The sequence below is a fragment of the Emiliania huxleyi genome (assembly GCF_000372725.1).
Source record: "Emiliania huxleyi CCMP1516 unplaced genomic scaffold EMIHUscaffold_66, whole genome shotgun sequence".
Taxonomy (NCBI): Eukaryota; Haptophyta; order Isochrysidales; family Noelaerhabdaceae; genus Emiliania; species Emiliania huxleyi.
The window spans coordinates 152493-172777 of NW_005197053.1; the positions used below are offsets into that span (position 1 = coordinate 152493).

At 68.8% G+C, this 20285-nt stretch overlaps 1 protein-coding gene across 1 annotated transcript in view; it reads right to left on the reverse strand.

Annotated features, from left to right (window-relative positions):
* The window catches only part of EMIHUDRAFT_105178 (hypothetical protein), a gene marked incomplete at both ends in the record, with an annotated part of 25175 nt that extends 4970 nt beyond the window's left edge, over positions 1–20205 (reverse strand). The window contains 46 exons of the mRNA XM_005762801.1: positions 317–493; positions 727–828; positions 1143–1812; positions 1974–2161; positions 2291–2518; positions 2586–3005; positions 3159–3530; positions 3613–3623; positions 3662–3872; positions 4189–4313; positions 5887–5942; positions 6166–6503; positions 6580–6666; positions 6705–7064; positions 7170–7244; positions 7314–7595; positions 7636–7783; positions 7923–7949; positions 8027–8130; positions 8296–9024; positions 9251–9704; positions 9941–10464; positions 10640–10676; positions 10995–11105; positions 11328–11503; positions 11584–11649; positions 12221–12532; positions 12732–12848; positions 12920–13116; positions 13541–13817; positions 14109–14303; positions 14514–14703; positions 14804–14838; positions 15001–15443; positions 15531–15737; positions 15827–16015; positions 16097–16332; positions 16545–16552; positions 16959–17157; positions 17315–17370; positions 17436–17494; positions 17549–17704; positions 19112–19128; positions 19324–19406; positions 19479–19654; positions 19734–20205. Of these exons, the coding sequence (XP_005762858.1) occupies positions 317–493; positions 727–828; positions 1143–1812; positions 1974–2161; positions 2291–2518; positions 2586–3005; positions 3159–3530; positions 3613–3623; positions 3662–3872; positions 4189–4313; positions 5887–5942; positions 6166–6503; positions 6580–6666; positions 6705–7064; positions 7170–7244; positions 7314–7595; positions 7636–7783; positions 7923–7949; positions 8027–8130; positions 8296–9024; positions 9251–9704; positions 9941–10464; positions 10640–10676; positions 10995–11105; positions 11328–11503; positions 11584–11649; positions 12221–12532; positions 12732–12848; positions 12920–13116; positions 13541–13817; positions 14109–14303; positions 14514–14703; positions 14804–14838; positions 15001–15443; positions 15531–15737; positions 15827–16015; positions 16097–16332; positions 16545–16552; positions 16959–17157; positions 17315–17370; positions 17436–17494; positions 17549–17704; positions 19112–19128; positions 19324–19406; positions 19479–19654; positions 19734–20205 (9702 nt within the window). The remainder of the gene's footprint in view (positions 1–316; positions 494–726; positions 829–1142; positions 1813–1973; positions 2162–2290; positions 2519–2585; positions 3006–3158; positions 3531–3612; positions 3624–3661; positions 3873–4188; positions 4314–5886; positions 5943–6165; positions 6504–6579; positions 6667–6704; positions 7065–7169; positions 7245–7313; positions 7596–7635; positions 7784–7922; positions 7950–8026; positions 8131–8295; positions 9025–9250; positions 9705–9940; positions 10465–10639; positions 10677–10994; positions 11106–11327; positions 11504–11583; positions 11650–12220; positions 12533–12731; positions 12849–12919; positions 13117–13540; positions 13818–14108; positions 14304–14513; positions 14704–14803; positions 14839–15000; positions 15444–15530; positions 15738–15826; positions 16016–16096; positions 16333–16544; positions 16553–16958; positions 17158–17314; positions 17371–17435; positions 17495–17548; positions 17705–19111; positions 19129–19323; positions 19407–19478; positions 19655–19733) is intronic.
* Positions 20206–20285: the final 80 nt, after the last annotated feature.

Here is a 20285-nt window from a genome sequence, read left to right on the forward strand (position 1 = left end):
GAGGGGTATCGGCCAGTGGGAAATTCATTTCGGGAAGGCTCTGAATGAGAAAGACGATCTCCAAGGAAAGTACGGGATAATTAGCAACAGAAAATAACACGGGGTAACATAAGACAAGGACCGAGCATAAAGAAAAAAGGTATTGGAATATCGGAAGATGAGTAAGTTTGAAGAAGTAATTTTATTTTTGGGGGAGGGGGGGGGGGGAGGGCTAGAGCGGGGCGAGGGAGGGTGGGCTAGAGCGGGGCGAGGGAGGGAGGGCTAGAGCGGGGCGAGGGAGGGAGGGCTAGAGCGGGGCGAGGGAGCGAGAGCGGACGTCTGTGTCGCGGAGGCCCTCGTGCGAGTACGCGAGGATGGTGAGCGAGATGAGCACGTCCGGGTGCGAGAACTCCGAGGCGAGCGACGGCGTGTCCTTGCCGAGGAACGGGACGGCGAGCAGACGGCGCGAGGTTGGGACGGGACCGCCGCCGCTCTCGCGCTTGGTGCGCTCGACCTTGCAAGGCAAGGGAAGGTAGGGTAAGGTGAGGTAGACTTCTCCACAGACACACACGAGGTGGCGGGGCAAGGGCCAGGCAACCCCGCGCGACTCCACGTCTAGACGAGGCGCCCCACGGCATCAGAAGTGCAAGGCCCGGTGCGCGTGGGTGAGCGATCTGGTCGGCCGAGAGGAGGCCGTCGACCAGGTGTGAACAAGGAAGTGTCTAGGAAGTGTCTAGGTGTCTCGACCTGGTCGGCCGAGAGGAGTCCGTACGAGACGCGGTCGACCTTGGAGAGCACGAAGGGGAGCGTGGTGGTGAGGAGGTCGTGCGACAGGTTGAGCAGCTTCACCTGGGACACGTCTCAGACATGTCTCGGACATGTCTCGGACATGTCTCGGCATGTCACGGAAGAGGTGCGACATGTTAAGCAGCTTCACCTGCCACACGTGCCGCTTGTGAACAAGGAAGTGTCTGGGAAGTGTCTAGGAAGCTTCACCTGCCACACACGCCGCTTGTGGAAAGTGTCTAGGAAGTGTCTAGGAAGCTTCACCTGCCACACGTGCCGCTTGTGGAAAGTGTCTAGGAAGTGTCTAGGAAGCTTCACCTGCCACACGCGCCGCTTGTGGACAAGGAAGTGTCTAGGAAGTGTCTAGGAAGCTTCACCTGCCACACGTGCCGCTTGAGCGCCGACGCCTTGACCTCGGGCGGCGAGCGGCCGTGCTCGAGCCAGCCGAGCATCTCCTCCTCGTCGATCTGCTTGACGCCCAGCTTGAGGAGCAGCAGGAGCAGCCACCGCGCCAGCAGCGGACGAAGCTCGCGCTCGTAAAACTGCGGGTCGAGCAGCTGCAGGTGCGGCCGCATCGTCATGGCGCGCCGGCTGCAGCCGCGCGCGACCGCCGCGGCGATGCGCTGCAGCAGCTGCTCGGACGTGCGCGAGCGAGGCACGCACATCACGCACTCGCCCCGCGCGGTGAAGTGGAAGGGGTCGAGGAGGTGGAGGGGCAGCTCCCAACGCATGCCGGCGGCGTGCCGCTCGGACGTGAAGTCGAGCGGCTTGCGCTCGCCCAACGGCCAGTTGAGCTCCGCGCGCAGCGGGTGCAGGATGAGGTCGACCTCATCGAGGATCAGGACGCCCCGCTGGAAGAGTGCCATCACCTCGCAGCACAGCCCCACCTGCTTGCGCGACCTCGAGGCGGCGCCGCCCCCCCCGTGCGCGGCGGGCTTGCCGAAGAGTCCGCTCGCCCACGACTGCGCGCCGAAGAAGCCGGAGGCGTCCCGGGTGGCCGTCTGCGCCTCCTTGTTGTACTGGTTCGAGAGCTCGTGCATCAGGTGCCTAATTAATTACTAACTATCAATTAACCTTAACCCAATTGATTACTATTAAGAGCTCGTGCATCAGGCGCCTGTTCACAGCCGCAGGTGTGAAGAGACGCTGCTCGCAGCGGAGAGGCTCTCACGTGGCGGTGAGCGTGCAGAAAGGCGAGAGCGAACGACTTGAGCGCGTTCGGCGTCGAGCAGACCAGCCCGCCGTGCCCCTCCGCCTCGCGCAGCTTGCGGACCAGCTGCGGCGTCACGGCGGTGGTCCGGTCAAAGGAGAAGGTGTACACGGCCTTGGGCACGAACGACGAGAAGCGCTCGCGCAGCACGCCCTGCGTGAAGGTGAGCAGCGTCGCGGGCACGACCTGCAGGGAGGAGGAGGAGGGTGGCAACATCAGAACGAGCAAGTTACAACAGCAGTAGGAGTAAGAATGACAATGAAATGAGACGATGACGAGTGAAGACAAGAGTGAGCAAGCCCCAGCGGGCAGCACCTGCATGAGGAGCTGCGAGCCGTCGGCGAGGTAGAGCGCGAGCAGCGGCAGGACGACGGTCGTCTTGCCCGCCTGCACTCGTTCACACCAAGAGTGACCTCCTTGGTCCACCAGCGGCGTGAGGACGGCCGTCGTGCCCGCCCCCATGATGAGCTGTGAGACCAGCGCGGCCGGCTCGCCGCTGGCGCCCGCCGAGAGCGTGCGCACGATCTTCTCGACGAGGTCGACCTGATCACAGCGCGAGGTGTGAAGGAGGTGTCCAGGGAGCGTCTAGGAACTTCTCGACGAGGCGGACCTGCTCCTCCCGCAGCAGCAGGGTGGAGACGAACTCGAAGATGAGCAGCCGCGGGTCGTACACGAAGCCGCGCGGCGCCTCGTCCTCGTCCTCCTCGACGCGGAAGGGGGAGAGCACGCCGCGCGGAGAGAGGAGCTCTCCCAGGTTCTTGACGCTGCTCCCGAGGGTGAGGCCCTCGCCGCCCGGCCGCGGCGGAGGAGACGCGGGCGCCCGCCGGCGCGGGGAGCGAGGCCGCGACGCCGGAGAGGGCGGCGGCGCACCGCCGGAGCGGACGGTGAAGCGGCGCGTCGTCAGGCGAGCGGCGAGGGCGGAGGCCCGGTGCTGAAGCTCGAGCACCGAGCGCTTGGCTTGCTCCTGCGCGGCCGACGCCTGGTGCTGCGCGCGCCCCGCCGCCTCCTGCAGCCTCGCCTGCTCGTGCACCTACCCGCCACAGCCAGCCGTGAAGAGACGCCGTTCACAGGCCGCCTTCCTGCAGCCTCGCGTGCACCTTGTGCATCTCCCCAGATCTCCCGAGATCTCCCGAGATCTCCCGAGATCTCCCCAGATCTCCCCAGATCTCCCCAGATCTCGCACCTTGAGCTCGAGGTCGTCGCGCAGCCCGCGCACGTCAGAGATGGCGGCGGCGAGGAAAGCGCGGCGGGACGTGCGCAGCATCACGACTGCAACCAGCTGCAGCAGACCGTCGATGCGGCCCGGGCTCAGGGTCGGGTTGGCGGCGGAGAGGGCGGCTTCGGCGCCGTTGGAGAGGAGCTGCACGCTGAGGTGCGGGAAGCGGATGCGCGCCTCGTGCCCTGCCAGCTGCCGGAGGGCAAAGGCGAGCTCGTCGCGGCTCGAGGAGGCGCTTGGCGCGCAGTTTGCGACGGCGACTGCGCGGCGCACGTCGGCGGTCGCCGTCGCGTCGTCGCGCTCGCGCAGCTCGGCCAGACTCTTCTCGAGCTCGGCGAGCTTTTTGAGCGCCGTGTCGAGCCTCGACGGGCCAAAGAGGGAGTCGTGCCGCCGCCCCGGCAGACACGCCTTCTGGACGCACTCGGCGAGGTCCTACTCACACGTGCCGAGTGCGCCACACGCGGGCTGACCTCTGCTGTCTGCACAGCTGCCGCGCGCCTCCGGCTGCAGTGAGAGCAGCTGCGGCGTGCGCTTGCCCGAATAGTCGATCGCGTACGCCGCCACGTCCTTGCCGAGCCTGGCGAGCAGCTCCTGCGCCACGTGCGTCGATGCGTGCGGGTGCGCCTCCACGTCGAAGATCTCGGCCAGGCTGTGCGCCGGCTGCGTGCCGATGGCAGACACCTACGTCTCCGCCGATCTCGGCTGACCTCGGCTGGTCTCGGCCGGTCTCGCGCCGGCTTGCTGGTGGCGGCGATGGTAGCGATATAGGCGACGCGGATCCTCTCGAGGGCTCTGGGGGCTGGATTCACGATACCGGGCAAGTAGGGTAGGGTTCGGGTACCGGGCAGGGTAGGGGAGGACACGTCGCTCGCGGCGACCTCGTGTGAACAAGGACGTGTCAGGGGAGTGTGCAGGAAGTGTCTAGGCAAACGCCTCGCTCGCGGCGACCTCGAGGACGTAGGTCGACCTAGACACTTCCTCGACACTTCCCAGACACTTCCTTGTTCACAGCCTCGAGCACGTAGCTCGACCTCTCGGCGTCGCGCCCGACCAGCTGCTCCAGCGGGTGCGTCGCGAGGGCGCGCAGCGCCTCGTGGCTCACGGTGATGAGGTCGCCGTCACCTGTTCACAGCACGAGGTGTGAAGAGACGCCGTGCACAGCTGACGGCGAGGAGGACGCCGTCCGCGCCGCCGCCGCCGACCGACCGCAGCCGCCGCGAGGCGCAGCGCGAGTCTGACAGCCGAAGGGGGCGAGCCCTCCCAGCCCAGAGAGCAGAGCCGTCCCCAGCCGCCGCCGCGGCGGCGGAGGCGGCGGCGGCGGAGGAGGAGGGGGAGGAGGCGGCGTGGTCGGTGGCGGCGGAGGTGTGGGGCGGGAGCGGCGGGCGAGGCCGGGAGTGGAGGGAGGCTCGGCTCTCGTGGAGCGCGTCGCACGCGAGCACGATGAGCTGCCTGTTGGTCATGGACCGAGGTGAGTGGCTCGTGACGCAGACTCAGCAGCAGCACGCGAGCACGACGAGCTGGCCTCGCCGTCTCGTCTAGGAAGTGTCTGGGAAGTGTCTAGGAAGTGTCTGGGAAGTGTCTAGGAAGTGTCTGGGAAGTGTCTAGGAGGTGTCTAGGAAGTGTCTGGGAAGTGTCTAGGAGGTGTCTAGGAAGTGTCTGGGAAGTGTCTGGGAAGTGTCTGGGAAGTGTCTGGGAGGTGTCTAGGAAGTGTCTGGGAAGTGTCTGGGAAGTGTCTGGGAAGTGTCTAGGAAGTGTCTGGGAAGTGCCTGGGAAGTGTCTAGGGAGTGTCTAGGGAGTGTCTAGGGAGTGTCTAGGAAGTGTCTGGGAAGTGTCTGGGAAGTGTCTAGGAGGTGTCTAGGAAGTGTCTGGGAAGTGTCTAGGAAGTGTCTAGGAGGTGTCTAGGAAGTGTCTGGGAAGTGTCTAGGAAGTGTCTGGGAAGTGTCTAGGAAGTGTCTGGGAAGTGTCTGGGAAGTGTCTGGGAAGTGTCTGGGAAGTGTCTGGGAAGTGTCTGGGAAGTGTCTGGGAAGTGTCTGGGAAGTGTCTAGGAAGTGTCTAGGAAGTGTCTAGGAAGTGTCTGGGAAGTGTCTAGGAAGTGTCTGGGAAGTGTCTGGGAAGTGTCTGGGAAGTGTCTGGGAAGTGTCTGGGAAGTGTCTGGGAAGTGTCTAGGAAGTGTCTAGGAGGTGTCTAGGAGGTGTCTAGGAAGTGTCTGGGAAGTGTCTAGGAAGTGTCTGGGAAGTGTCTGGGAAGTGTCTGGGAAGTGTCTGGGAAGTGTCTAGGGAGTGTCTAGGGAGTGTCTAGGGAGTGTCTAGGAAGTGTCTAGGAAGTGTCTAGGGAGTGTAGTAGAGGGTGTCTAGGAAGTGTCTAGGGAGTGTCTAGGGAGTGTCTAGGAAGTGTCTAGGGAGTGTAGTAGAGGGTGTCTAGGAAGTGTCTAGGAAGTGTCTAGGGAGTGTCTAGGAAGTGTCTAGGAAGTGTCTAGGGAGTGTCTAGGGAGTGTAGTAGGGTGTCTAGGGAGTGTCTAGGAAAGCTGCCTCGTCGTCTCGTCTCCCTGCAGCCGCGCCAGGTACGCGTCGCCAAGCAGCGCCTGCGCGCCCGCGTGCTCCGCCGGTGCCGCACTCGGGTCTATCCTCGCCCGCCCCGGCGAGAGGAGCATCGTCGTCGTCGCTCGCTCGAGCGACTGCCCCGCCGGCAAGTCCACCTCTGCCCTGGCACGCAGCAGCAGGTCCGCGTAGTGCGGCAGCCTCGCGGCGAGGCCTGTTCACAGCGGCGGGGTGTGAAGAGGGGGGGGTGGGGCGGCGGCGGGGCGGCGGGGCAGAGAGAGGCGGAGGCAGGCCGTCGGTGCGCAGCTCACGCGGAACGTCCTCCTGTTCACAGCTGCAGCCGTCAAGAGGCGCCGTTCACAGCTACAGGCAGCGGCAGCGGCAGCACCTGTTCACAGCTGCAGCCGTCAAGAGGCGCTGTTCACACCGCCGGCTACCGCGGCGCGTCCTCCTGCATCGCGTCGCGCGGCTGCTCGGCAAGAAGCTGCAGCAGCGCGGCCAAGGGCAGATTGGCGCCCCAGCCGTCGGCGCGCATCGCGCGGTGGACAGCGACGCGGAGGAGGACGGCGCCGAGGAGCCGGCCGTCTCTATTGGAGCCGGGAGAGCGGTCGTGCGCCTCGAGGGGCGTCAGCTGCAGCTCGCCTGATCTCGCGTGATCTCGTGTGATCTCGCGTGATCTCGTGTGATCTCGTGTGCGCTGCAGCTCGCCCGTGATGAGCTCGTACAGCGCCACGAAGTCGCGCTCCAACGACAGCCCGTCGAGCAGCCGATCCACCTAGACACTTCCTAGACACTTCCTAGACACTTCCTAGACACCTCCTTGTTCACAGCCCGTCGAGCAGCCGATCCACCTTTGCCACCGCCCCTTCGCCCGTGAAGCCGCGCGCCTCGGCCGTGTCCGGCGCTGCCAGCCGCGGCAGCGCCTCCCCGTCGCGGGCCTGTTCACAGCGGGGCGGTGTGACGAGACGCTGCTCACAGCTACCGCGGCGAGCGCCTCCCCGTCGCGGGCCTCCCCCTCGAGCAGCGCCGGCGCGAACACCTCCGCGTCGAACCAAGGCAGCTGCTCCAGCCGCAGAGGGGGCGGCGGAGGCGGAGGCAGCGGGAAGACGTCGCCGTACCTCTCCCCGTACCGGCGGCTGCGCTCGTGGCGGAGAGAGGCAGATCCAGCGCGCCTCGGAGCGGGCGGCGCCGCGGCGGCGGCATCAGCGGCATCTGCGGCGTCGGCGGCGGCGTCGGCGGCGTCGGCGGCGGCGGCGGCGAGCGCGTCGTGGTAGGACGCGAGACGGGCGGTCGCTTCGGCGCGCTCGAGGGGGTGCTGCTGCTTCGTGGAGGCGTCCTGCTCACAGCGCCGCGGGTGTGAAGAGGCGCCATTCACACAGGCGGGGGGCGGGCCTTGCTGCCGCAGGGAGGCGTCGGCCTGCTTCTCCTGCTCCAAGTGCACCGAGAGCAGCTCCAGCTCTTCGGAGGGGTGGAGCAAGCAGTCTGCCCTCACGGCGCGCCGGCACAGCACGTACGCCTCGAGGGACGCGCAAGGGCTGAGAACAAGGAAGTGTCTCGGAAGTGTCTCGGAAGTGTCTGCTCACACCTCGAGGGACGCGCCGATGTCCCAAGAGGGCAGCGCCGGGTCGGACGCGGACGCGGCGGCGGAGGGGGAGGGCGCGGCGGCGCGGCGCGTGGGCGTCAGCGGCAGCGACACGCCCGCCGCCGGGAACCCGCCCGCAATGAGCAAGCCCTTGTGCACGGTGCTGCCTCCGGTGGCTGCCCCGTTTGGGGAGGAGGGGGCTCGCTCGGGAGGCGGCGGCGGAGGCGGCGGCGCGACGAGGGAGCGGCGCTGCACGAGCCACAACTTGAGGCGGGCCGCGTGCGCCTACGTCGCAGCAGCACCGCGGTGAAGAGACGCCGTTCACACCCGCCGCGCGCCGAGAGGTGGTGCGCGCCTCGGGGTGGCTGTCGGACAGCCCCGCCTCCACGACGGCTCTCCAGAGCTGCGCCTCCTCCGCCGAGGGGCGCGTGTCGGCGGAGCAGGCGTCGGAGAGGCGGAGCGTGTCGTCGTACCTGCTCACAGCGCGAGGTGTGAACAAGGACGTGTCTAGGACGTGTCTAGGACGTGTCTAGGACGTGTCTAGGAAGTGTCCCGGAGCGTGTCAGCGTACCTGCTCACAGCGCGAGGTGTGAAGAGGAACCTTCTTGGAACCTTCTTGGCACCATCCTGTCATCGCACCTGCTCACAGCGCGAGGTGTGAAGAGCGGGCGTCTCGCCGCAGGCGGCCGCGAGAGGCGGAGGGCGTGTCGTCGTACCGCCGGTGGGCGAGTGTGAGCAGCAGCAGGTAGAGGGACGAGGCGAGTGTCGACGAGCAGAGCAGCGACTGGGACGGGTGCACCGGGTAGAGGTAGTGCCGCGCCTGAGGCAGCGCCGTCCACGGCCAGTGAGTCGTCCTTCCCAGCGGACCGGCGCCGTCCTTCTAGCAGGGCGGCGCCTGAGGCAGCGCCTCGAGCCACGCGGCGTCGTTGCGGCGGAGCAGGCAGCCGCCAGGGAGCCTCTCAGCCGCGGCGCCGTCCGCGCTGACCAGCGGCCGCGCGGCGGCGGAGACGAGGACGGAGATGTCCCCCTGTCCGTCCTCGAGCAGAACCGCGTGCGGCACGCAGCGGAGGAGCTGCGCCAGCGCAGCGGAGCGGGCCTGCTGCGAGGTGCAGGCGGCGGAGGACGGATCGCCGCCGGCCGCCGCGCCGCCGCTGCCGCCGGCGGGCGGGCTCGCCTCGGTCGCGTCGCCGGGTGCTGCCGCCTCGGGTCGGTTGGGGGAGGGGCGGGGGGAGAGAGAGAGGCGGGAGAGGAAGAGGTCCGAGTGCTCGCAGCAGTAGAGGCGCGTCTCTCCGCCAGCAGCCGACCGAGCCTCAAAGCTCAGCCGCAGCCGAGGCAGCTCCACCAGCGCCAGCCGCCACTCCCCGCCCCCCGCCGCCCCCTCGCCGCCTCCCCCGCGCGCCGCCGCGGCCTCGTCGCCTCCGCTCGCCGCGTCGCGCGCCCAGGCGAGCACGTGCGACAAGTCGTCCAGCCGCCGCAGGACGGCGGCGAGACGGCGCAGTGCACCGCTCGCGCGAGGGTGGAGCAGGTTGAGAAGCACCTCGTCCTTTGCGCCGTCCGCAGCCGCGTCTTCCTCCCACCCCTCGTCCCGCGCCAAGCTCGAGGCCTCCCCCTCCCCCCGCGCCGCCTCGGCAAGCCCGCCGCCGCCGCGCGGCTTCAACCTCCGCCGCCGCACGCACGCGCTGGCGACCCCGTCCATGCTGGCGGCGGGGCTCGCCTGTTCGCAGCTGCGGCTGTGAAGAGACGCCGTTCACACTCATGCTGGCGGCGGGGCTCGCCTGTTCGCAGCTGCGGCTGTGAAGAGACGCCGTTCACACTCATGCTGGCGGCGGGGCTCGCCTGTTCGCAGCTGCGGCTGTGAAGAGACGCCGTTCACACTCATGCTGGCGGCGGGGCTCGCCTGTTCGCAGCTGCGGCTGTGAAGAGACGCCGTTCACACTCACGCTGGCGGCGGGGCTCGCCTCATTAGACGCCGTCGAGCCAAACTCCTCGGCGGGCGACGCCTCGCGGACGAGCGAGACGAGGAGGACGGCGGGCTGGGAGGCCGAGTCCGAGGAGGAGGCGGAGGTGGAGGAGGAGGAGGAGGAGGCAGAGGCGGAGGCGGAGGCGCCAGAGGCGGGCTGGGCCCCGTCCCCTCCTTTATGCGGTGCGTGCGCAGGGTACCCGCTCAGCGAGCCGTCGCCGTTCTGCCAGAAGAGGTGCGACTCGAGCAGCGCGTCTGGCAGGAGACCGCGCAGCAGGCGGGCCGGGAGGAAGGCTTGCTCGAGCAGCTGCGACGTCGGCTGGCGCTGCACGCCGGGCGCGCCTCGCTGCAGCGGCGTCTGTAGCCGAAACCCCTCCTCCAGCCCCTCCTCCCGCGGCGTGGCGCCGCCGCTCGTATCGGTGGCGCCAGACGGCCTGCGGGAGGGGGCGGCTGTGAACTAGGAAGTGTCTAGGAAGTGTCAAGGAAGTGTCTATAGGAGGCCTGCGGGAGGGGGCGCGCGGCGGCGAGGAGGCGGCGTGCGCGGTGGCGGTGCCGAGCAGCCCGCCCATCGATCGGAGAGAGCCGTGCAGCGAGGCGAGGGCCCTATAGACACTTCCTAGACACTTCCTAGACACTTCCTTGTCCACAGCCGTGCGGCGAGGAGACGGACCCGAACTCGAAGCGGTCGGCTGACTTTGTCCTGCGGGGCGTGCCGGCCGAGGCAGGCGCGAGGAAGGGGGGGAGTCCGGCCAGCGTGACGGGAACCTGCCTCGTGATGACAAGCGACGCGTCGTCCACCGCCGGCGCCATCGCATCTCCACACGTTAGCACCGGCACGCCAGAGTGCTCGGCAGGCGCCGAGGGGAGGGAGGCGAGGCAGCAGTCCGCGCGCGAGCAAAACACAACCTCGCGGTACGTCGAACGGCCGTGCTCGACCACGTTGTACACCCAGACGACCGGAGGGTCGCGCAGCACGACCACCTCCTTGCAGGTGCCGTCGGGCGCCGCGCCGCGCAGCAGCGCCGCGCGCGCCTCGGCGAAGCCCTCCGCCGCGTGGGCGAACGGGAGGAAGAGCTGGAGCCTCGGGAAGTGCGCCTTGCGCACTGGCTCAAGCAGCTCGCGCAGCCACGTCTTGTGCGAGGGGGGGGCGACCCGCCCGAGCGCGCCCTCGAGCAGCCAGCGGAGCGGCTGCGCCTGTGGGAAATGTCTCGGACATGCCGTGGACGTGTCCTGGGGATGGCGATGGGGTCGGAGGGGCTGCGCCTGCGGCGGCAGCGCCTCGAGCCAGCTGGCGTACTGGTGGACGAAGGGGCCTAACCTTGGGTAATCTCGGGTAATCTCGGGTAATCTCGGACAGCAGCTGGCGTACGTGTGGGCGAGTGTGGCCGTCGAGCCGCTTGAAGTGTCTAGAGGAAGTGTCTAGGAAGTGTCTGGGAAGTGTCTGGGAAGTGTCTGGGAAGTGTCTGGGAAGTGTCTAGGAAGTGTCTAGGAAGTGTCTAGGAAGTGTCTGGGAAGTGTCTGGGAAGTGTCTGGGAAGTGTCTAGGAAGTGTCTAGGAAGTGTCTAGGAAGTGTCTGGGAAGTGGCTTGGAAGTGTCTAGGAAGTGTCTAGGGAGTGTCTAGGAAGTGTCTAGGAAGTGTCTAGGAAGTGTCTAGGAAGTGTCTAGGAAGTGTCTAGGAAGGGTGGCCGTCGAGCCGCTTGAAGTCGCCGCCGGGAGGAGCCCACCGCTGCAGCTCGTGCCTCCGGTTGACGAGCCGGAGGTGGGTCCGCTGCTTGGTCGCCGCGACTTCGGCGGACTGGAAGGAGGAGGCGTCCGCGCTCGCGCCAAAAATGAGCCTAAACGGGCGACACACGAGCCGCCGCTGCGTTCGCTTTTTGTTTGCCGTGTCTGCGCCCGCGCGCCGGGGGTGATTTGCCGAAAGTCGGGCATGCGAGCGTACGACGAGTGCAGCACGCCGCGCTTGCGCGTGACAGAGGCGTGGTACTCGCCCAGCTGCACGTTGATCTCCTGCCCACTCAGAAAGAAGAACTCGTCATACAAGCTGACCGAAACCGTACCTCCCCAGCTGCGCGTTGATCGCCTGCTGCGTCGCGTCGATCGAGCACTCGTCTCGCAGCCACGCCTCGTAGCTGTCGCCGCCGCCGCCGCCGCCGCCTCCTCCCGCGGTGGCGCTGGCGGCGCTGGCGGCGCTGAGAGCACTCCCCGGCGCAGACCTCGCCGATAGGGCCGACGCCTGCTCACACCCGCCGGAAAGGCTCTCGCCGAGATTGTCCGAGATCGAGCCGGGCGGAACCTCGCCGCTGGGGCCGACACCTCGTCGCCGAGCACGAAGCGGCCGACGTTGCGCTCGCCTCGCATCTCCCGCCACGGGCCGAGCGCCTAAAAAAGAAATCACCACCCCGCTGGCGAGCAAGACAGAGAACCACGTCGCCCTCGCCTCGCCTCTCCTGCCGTGGGCCAGCCGGCTGGCCCACGAGTGATCTCGGCTCATCTCGGGCGATCTCGGGCGATCTCGCAATCGCGGGTCGCCTCCACGCCACTGGCCGAGCGCCCCGTGCGCGTCAGGCACGGGGAGATACGGGGAGATACAGGGGAGATATCGGGAGATATCGGGAGATATCGGGAGATATAGGGGCGATATCGGAGTTAAGGGGAGATATGGGGAGATGCGGGGAGATATGGGGAGATCGCCTCGTGCGCGTCGCTCACGCGTGGGCTCGAGATATGGGGAGATCTGGGGAGATCTGGGGAGAGATGGAGATAGAGGGAGACATGGGGAGACATGGTAAGATGTGGGGAGATGTGGGGAGATATGGGGAGACACGGGGAGATGTGGGGTGTGCGCCTCGTGCGCGTCGTTTGTGCGTGGGCTGGAGCAGGCCACCACGCGGACGACGTGCGCCATCACCGCCGAGCGGGCCTTCAGAACCCATCATTCGTTACCAATTACAGTGAGCAGGAAGTCAACGCGCGCCATCAGCGCCGAGCGAGCCTCGGCCCGCGCGCCGCGCGTCTCTCTCCCGCCGAGGGCGCGCAGGAGGGCGTGCCTGTGCCGCTGCCACAGGTCGAAGAGTTGCGACTGAGGGATGCGCAGCTGCCTCGCCGCCGCTCGCTTCGCGGCCGCCTCCGCGCTCTCTGCCTGCGCCCCCGCCTCCCTCGTCTGCGCCGGGGTCCCCTTCGGCGAGGGGCGCGGCGACGGGCGCGGCGCGGCGGCGGTGAGCGGCGCCTCAGCATCCCACTCGAAGTTGTGTGTCAGGAAGACCTAGTCTCGCGGCAATCTCGGGTGATCTCGGGCAATCTCGGGCACTCTCGGCGCCCCGCTCGGCGTTGCGCGTCAGGAAGGCCTGAGAGGAGAGCAGCCACTGCATCGCCCTCGTGTCTAGCTCGGACGGCCGCACCTACGGCAGAGGAGGCGCGAGGAAGGTGTACGTTGTGCCGGCCCCTGCGCCGCGCTGTCGAACGGGAAAGGGTCGCGCGTTCTCGAAGAGGAGAGCGAGGTGCGCGCAGACGACGCACGCGGTGCGCAAGTCCTTGCGGCCGATGGCGTGCTCGAACCACGCCTCGAGACGCTCGTACACCTGACCAACTCGGCACGCCTCACCGAGGAGCTGCTGCTTCAGAGCTGCTCGCCCCGCCGCCGCCCGCACACCTCCCCATGCAGCCGCTCGCGGAGCCGAGACAACGACGCGTCGAGAGCGTGCCACCGCGCGTCGGCGTCGGCCCCCTCCATGACCTCGAGGCCGCGCAGGACGGCGCGCGGACCGCAGCCAGACTGGCCGCCCCCGGGCCCGGGGTGCGGCAGCGAGCGGGCGGGCGCCGCAGACGCCTGTCCGGGCCGCACAGCCCCTTGGGCGTGAAGGAGGCGCAGCTCGGAGTGGGGGGAGGGGGGTGGGGTGTGTGTGTGTGTGGTGGTGGTGGGGAAGGGGGGGTGGTGTGTGTGTGTGTGGTGGTGGTGGGGAAGGGGGGGGGGGGGGGTTCCTGTTCACAGCCGCGGGTTGTGAAGGAGGCGCAGCTCGCAGGGCGGGAGGCGGCCGCCACGCGAGCAGCCTGCGCAGCGTCCTGCGCCACGTCGCCGCTACGCCGCCTCCCCACGTCGCACGGCGGCGGAGGACCGCCCTGCGGTCTCGCGCCTGCTCGGGAGGGATGGGGAGATATCGGGGAGATATGGGGACATATGGAGGCTCGCCCTGCGGTCTCGCGCCTGCCAGCGGCCGCGCATTCGCGCCGCCGCCGCCGCCGCCGCCGCCGCCGCCGCCGCCGCCGCCCTCACCCCTCTCCACCGCCACCGCGTCCGCCACGTCCGCCACGTCCGCCGCGTTCGCCTCCGCCGCCGCTTCCGCCGCCGCCGCCGCCGCAGCTGTCGCAGCTGTCGCCGCCGCCCTCGAACCTCGCAGCGTGCTGGCTGCCGACACCGACGCCGCAACGTTGGAGAGCACCTCTGCGTCGACGTCGCCAGTAGTGTCGATCTCGCGCCCGATCTCGATCTCGCGCCCGATCTCGATCTCGCGCCCGATCTCGATCTCGCGCCCGATCTCGCGCCGGTCGGCCTCAGACGAGCTCGGCGACAGCGTCAGAGGCGACGGGGCGGCGGCGGAGGAGGGGGGGGAGGGGGCGGGGGGGGAGGAGGGCCCCGGCGACGCGCAGCAAGCTTCGGCCGTCGGTGACGCAGAGGCGACTGCCGGCCGAAGCGCCGGCTGCGCGTCGGAGAGAGTAGACCTCGGCCCAAGCGACGGCTGTCCACCTCGCTCTCCCTCCTCCCCTCCTCCCGCCCCCCCTCCCGCCCCCCCTCCGCCCCCTGCTCCCGCCCCTTCGCAAGCCGCTGCGTGTGGGGCAGACACCTCGCCCTGCGCCCGCCTCTGCCCCTGCTCCGGCTCGCGCCTCCACGCGCGGTGCTCCGCCAGGAACACCACGTACGCCTCCACGCGCACCGCCAGTCGAGCGACGAAGAGGATGATTGCGGCGGACGCGCCTGTCGGTGCGCCCGTGTCCATGTTGAGCGCGGCGGCGAGCATCTTGTCGACCGTGGGTACCACCTTCACCATCACAGCAAGGACGCATCAAGCGCGGTCATGACGCGGACGGCTATCGCCATATCACAGCAAGGACGCATCAAGCGCGGTCATGACGCGGACGGCTACCCCGCCGACAGCGGCCAGCGCCAGCCCCTCGAGTGCACCGAGCTCGTACTCTCGGGGGAATCTCGGGGGAATCTCGAGGAATCTCGGAGAGTCTAGGCCTCTCACCAGCCCCTCCGGCGAGTGCACGAGCTCGTGGAAGAGGAGGCCGACCGGCGTCGAGAGCAGCGCCTCGCGCTCCTCCTTCTTGACCGGGATCGTGTCGGGCAACGGTCGGACCGCCTCCGCCTGCCCGAGGTTCCCCGAGATTACCCCGAGATTCCCCGAGATCGCGGGGAGCGGCCGGGCCGCCCTCCGCCTGCCACGGGCCGGGCTCGAATCTCGGGTAATCTCGGGTAATCTCGGGTAATCTCGGGGAGACTCCCGCCTGCCACGGGCCGGGCTCGAAGAGCGCGCACTCGAGCGCGCTCTGCAGCCGAGGCTGGGAGAGCGCCTGGGTGCGGGGAGGGAAGGAAGAAGTGAGACTCCCCTACATTCCCCTAGATTCCCCTAGATTCCCCTAGATTCCCCTAGATTCCCCTAGATTCCCCTAGATTCCCCTAGATTCCCCTAGATTCCCCTAGATTCTCAGAGACTCCCCTAGATTCCCCTATACTCCCCTAGATTCCCCCAGATTCTCCTGGATGCGGAGCGGGTCGGCGAAGAAGTCGAGCAGCAGCGGGATGCGCACGTAGGGCGCACTCAGGTACTGCAGCAGCAGCTCCGCGTCGCGAGGCGAGAGCATGTGTGCTCCGTAGACCGGCCACCCTCGCCCGCCTCCTCCTCCTCCTCCTCCTCCTCCTCCTCCTCCTCCTCCTCCGCCGCCGCCGCCGCCGCCGCCGGCTTCGCCGCCTCCGCCTCCGCCTCCGCCGTTGTCACTCTGCAGCTGGAAGGAGCGGAGCGCGTTCGTGCCGAGGTGCAGCACGCCCTCCTCCGACTCGAGGAGCCGCGCATCGGGCGCTGGAGGCCCCTTTGGCGCCGCGTCGCCGCGCCCCGCCAGCAGCGCCGCCGCCGTGGCGCCAGACTCGGTCGCGCGCGGGCGGGTGGTGCGGCCGGCGCCTAAATCTCGCCGGATCTCGGGTGATCTCGGCCAATCTGCCCGCGGCGACCGCCGCGCGCGGGCGGGCGGGCGGGTGCAGCCGGCACCGCCGCTCTCCTTCCCGCCGACAAGGCCTTGCACAAAGCCGGCCAGCAGGCCGTTCGGCTTCTCGATGCGCGGGACGAGGATCCAGACGTTGAGCGCCGCCTGCCCGAACCCGCGCACCGCCACGTCCGCCTTCCCGCCCTTCATCGCCTCGTGCCTCCACGCGAGCGCCGCGTCGGAAGGCAGCCAGCGCCTCCGCGGCGGGAGACCTAGAGCGAGTGCGGCGTGCCTCCCAAAGAAACAAGAAGGCTGGCGGCGGGCCCGCGCTTCCGCGGCGGGGGGCCGGCGCAGTCGGCACAGAGCAGCAGCCGGAGCAGGAAGACGCCGTCGCGGAGAGTGGCGAGCCCGGGGCAGAAAGTGAGCACCTCGGGCTCCTCGCCAGTCAGCAGGCGCGCGAACGGCGGCACCGGCGCCACCCCCTCGCTGCGCACCTCGGCCGAGTCGAACCCGAGGTCGGTGGAGACGCGGCCGGCGAGTGCGAGCTCGCCTGAACGCATATCCAGTCATGGAGTCTTCATTCCTTACCGAGGCGACGCGGCCGGCGAAGCGCGAGCTCGCCTGGTGGAACGACTCAGTTGAATCATGAGTGGTTGCTTAGGCGACGCGGCCGGCGAGCGCCCCAGCTCGCCCGGCGAGAAAGAGGCTGCGCGGCTCCAGCCGAAGCAGAGGTGCTCCTCGGGGACGGCGTGGGTGACGGCGAGGAAGTAGTCGAGGCACATCGCGCGCGCCGCCGCGAGCTCGGGCGAGGTGAGCTTGAGGTTGGCGGAGGGCAACTCGCGGAATCCGAAGGGTGCGAGCGAGAACCTAAGGTAAGATAAGGTAAGGTAAACTTCTCCACACACACGAGGTGGTGGGGCAAGGGCGAGGCTAGTCCCTCGCGTCTCCACGTCTGACGACAGGAGCCCCACGGCATTCAAAGTGCAAGGCCCAGTGCGCGTGCGTGAGCGGTATGTGTGTGTGGAGGGTGCGAACGCGAACCCGAATGGACGGGCGTGGGACGCGCCGCGCCGCCCCACCTGCAGGCCTACGTGCTGAAGACGGCGACATTAGGGCGGGGAGGGGCGGTGTTGTAGGGTCTTCAGAGCACCGCGTGAGGACGAGTGGCTGCGAGTACAGTTGCATCCGGCCGATTACTTTGCGTCTTGGGCGCAGGGGTGTGGGTCTGCGTGAGGACGGTCGAATACGGCCGACTGCAGCCGGTTCGAAGCCGTGCCCTCTCGCGCGCTGGTTATAACGCAAGAACGCGAGAACGCATGCGCATGCACACGCTGCATGCGCATGCACACGCTGCATGTGCGTGTGCATGTGCGTGTGCATGTGCGTGTGCATGTGCATGTGTGCATGTGCATGTGCATGTGCAGTGCTTGCTTCTAGGTTCGCAGGCCCGCGTAGTGGCGCGAGAGCGAGGTTGGCGCGTCGGCCGCCTGCACGCGCAGTAGCGCGTCGAGCAGCGCCGCGGCGCAGGAGGAGGTGACGATGCGTGCGGCGTCCATCTCGCGCGTCGGCGTCAGGCAGAGCACCGCCGCCGCGTAGTGCCGGATCAGCTGGCCGAGCAGACGCAGCAGCTCCGCCTGCTCCTCGAACGCCACCGGCGCCGCGTGCCAGAAGCAGCGGCGGTCGAAGCCCCACCTCGGCGGCGCTGGAGGGTCGAGCATGCCTGTTCACAGCTGCAGGTGTGAAGAGGCGCTGTTCACAGCTACAGGCGGCGCTGGAGGGTCGAGTATGCCCACGCCCGCCGCCCGCGGCTGCTCGCGCAACGGCAGCGGCAGCGGCAGCACCTGTTCACAGCTGCAGGCGTGAAGAGACGCCGTTCACAGCTACAAGCAGCGGCAGCGGCAGCACCTGTTCACAGCTGCAGGCGTGAAGAGACGCCGTTCACAGCTACAGGCAGCGGCAGCGGCAGGCACCCCGATGAAGAGGTGCTGCAGCAGCGCCACCCGGAGGCTGGCCGAGTGGTGCACGCCGCCTGTTCACAGCGCGGAGGCGTGAAGAGACGCCGTCCACGAGGCTCCGGCCGGACCACTCACCCCCCGCCCCGCGCCTGTTTGGTTGGCGAGCAGCGCGCACTGCGTCAGAGCGCGCCGCATCGCCAGCGCGGCGCCGTGCACTGACGCGACGGGCTCGGCGACCCCGCTGAGCTGCACGGGCCGGAGGAAGGGCGGCTCGGGCGGCTCGCCTGGGGGTGGGCTTGTGAAAGAGTCAGGGGGGGTACGGACATGGTTAGGGGTTAGGGTTAGGGTTAGGGTTAGGGTCTGGGTTAGGCTTAGGGATATGGATAGAGTTAGGGATAGGGGCTAGGGTTAGGGGCTAGGGCTGGGGTTAGGGGTTAGGGGGTAGGGTAGAGCGGCTCGCCCGCGAGACGACGCACACGCTCTTGATCCTACGTGGCGGGCTACGCCAACCTCAGGGCGGGGGGACGGTCTCGTGTTCACAGCACCGCGTGGATACGAGGGAGGGGGGGGGGGGTGCGAATACGGCCGAACACAGCCGAGCACAGCCGAGCACAGCGGAGTACGTGTCCTCTCGAGCGCTGCTTGGGGGACACAGCGTCCGTGTCCTGCGTCTAGACGCGTCGCTCCTCCGGGGAGCGGCGGAGGCGCGAGAAGAGGCCGTGCAGCACTACGGCGCTCGACTCGGCAGCCGACGGCAGCCGCGCGTCCTCCTCCCCCTCCTCCGCCGACGCCGCAGCACCACCACCGCCAACCGCGAGCGGCGACCCAAGCGCGCGCGTGTGCAGGCTGTCCGCAAGCTCGCACGCCGCAGTCACTGTCTCCGCCGTCGCCCGCAGCTCCGCAGTGCTGATCTCGCCTCCTCCGCCTCCGCCTCCTCCGCCTCCTCCGCCTCCTCCGCCTCCTCCGCCTCCTCCGCCTCCTCCTCCTCCCTCCTCGCTGCCACTGCTCGGCCAGCGCCGGCTCGCTTCTGCCGCCGCGGCCGCCGCAAGCCCGCGCCCCGCTGCAGCGATGCGCTCGTGCTCCGCGCGCGAAATCCACACGCTCGGAGTCGCGGCGGCGTCGCGGAGCGCCACGTTGCACGCCTATCCCACCACTGCCCCGACGGCTCTTCTCAGTCCGGCATGTTGGCCGGCCAGGCGCCAGGTGGTGCACGCCGTGAGGGAGAGGCGGCGGAGGCGGAGGCAGAGGGCGGAGGCGGCGGCAGCAGGCAGGCCGCAGAGGTGCAGCAGCCCGCGCACGCCCTCGAGGCCGGCCGCGCAGTGGCTGGCGTCGGCGGTGGGGGCGGGCGGGGAGCGGAAGCAGGGCGGGGGAGGGTCGTTCTGCATCGCGTCGGGGAGCGACCTCTGCGCAAAGAAAGGAAGCACCACCTGCTCGCAACCGCCGCCGCGTGAGCAAGACGCCGTTCACAGCTGAGCGGTCCACCGGTCTTCCGGCCGCCTGTTCACAGCTGCGCGCCGTGAAGAGACGCTGCTCCCGCCCCGCTGCGCGGAGACGCGCAGCCCCGCCTCGTACAGCGTGCGAGGCCCAGCGAGCGAGGGGGTGGGACGGCTGGCGGCGAGCTCGCGGTAGAGCACCAACCAGCCCGAAGAGTCGAGTAGCTGCTCCGAGCAGACGCGCCGCACGAGCAGCACCGGCTGCTGCTCCGCGCCTAGTCGAGACGGCGACGACGGCGATGGTGGCAGGCGTGATGACAATCAATAGCACGGGAGGGCTGCTCCGCGCCTAGTCGAAAGAACGATGGCGACGATATGAGTAATCGTGATACCAGCGATGGCAATAAGTAGCGTCGGGGTGCTGCCCCGCGCCTCCGCACTGGCCGCACGAGCCGCGCCCGACGCACCACCTGCAGCCGCGGCTGCCCGGCGCCGTGTGGTAGGCGCCGCCGCGCGCAGAGCAGACAGCGATGTCCCACGCCCCCGGCCGCACCTGTTCGTCGGCGCGAGGCGTCAGGACAGCCGCTGCCACACACCGCGATGTGTTTGGGCCGCACGGCCGCACCATGCGCAGAGCCAGCATCACCACTGCGTGAGGTGTGCCTCCTCCTCCTCCGCCTCCTCCGCCTCCGCCTCCCCCGCCGCCAAAGGACGAGTCCGCGTCGAGGGACGGAGGGGCTAGCCCCTCCTCCGCCGCCTTGAGCCAGCCGACCGGCAGCAGCAGCGAGGCCCCAGGCATGCCTGCAGCACGAACAGCCGCCGTTGATGGAACGTCGAGCCCCCGCCCGTCTGTTCAGAGTGGGCATCTCTTGGGGCAGACCGAGTGCGTCCTTGCGGGAGAGGAACTCGGTGAGGCGGGAGAGGAAGTCGAGCAGGCGGCGGGGCGAGTCGCCAGAGCCTCCGACAGGTGCGTACGCTGCGAGCTCGGCACCATTCTTCAGCGCCTCGATGGCCTCCACGACCGCCGCCGAGTGCTCTCCCGTCGGGAGGGCGCAGTGGGCGTGCAGCGCCTCGAGCAAGCTGTGCAGGAAGCGGAGAGGCACGTCGAGCGGCACAGCCGCCGCGCCGGCGACGGCCGGAGCGCCGTAGCTGCCGAGCAGGTCGGCGAAGCACGGGTGGAGCCACGGCGGGCAGCGGCCGCCGGAGACGATGCCGCCGCCTAGGCCGCCACCAGCACCGCCGAGGCTGCTGGCGGCGGCGATGGCGGGCGGCAACGGAGGGAGGCCGGTGAGAGCGCTCCTGGCCGCCCTCGCCCACGCCTCGTCGTCGTCCCTGCTACTACTGCCAGCCATCTAGCGTGCTGAGAAGTGCGTGTGTGCGTTGTTTGTGGGTCAGTGTGGTGGGTGCGAACGGTTAGCGAGCGAGAGGCGGC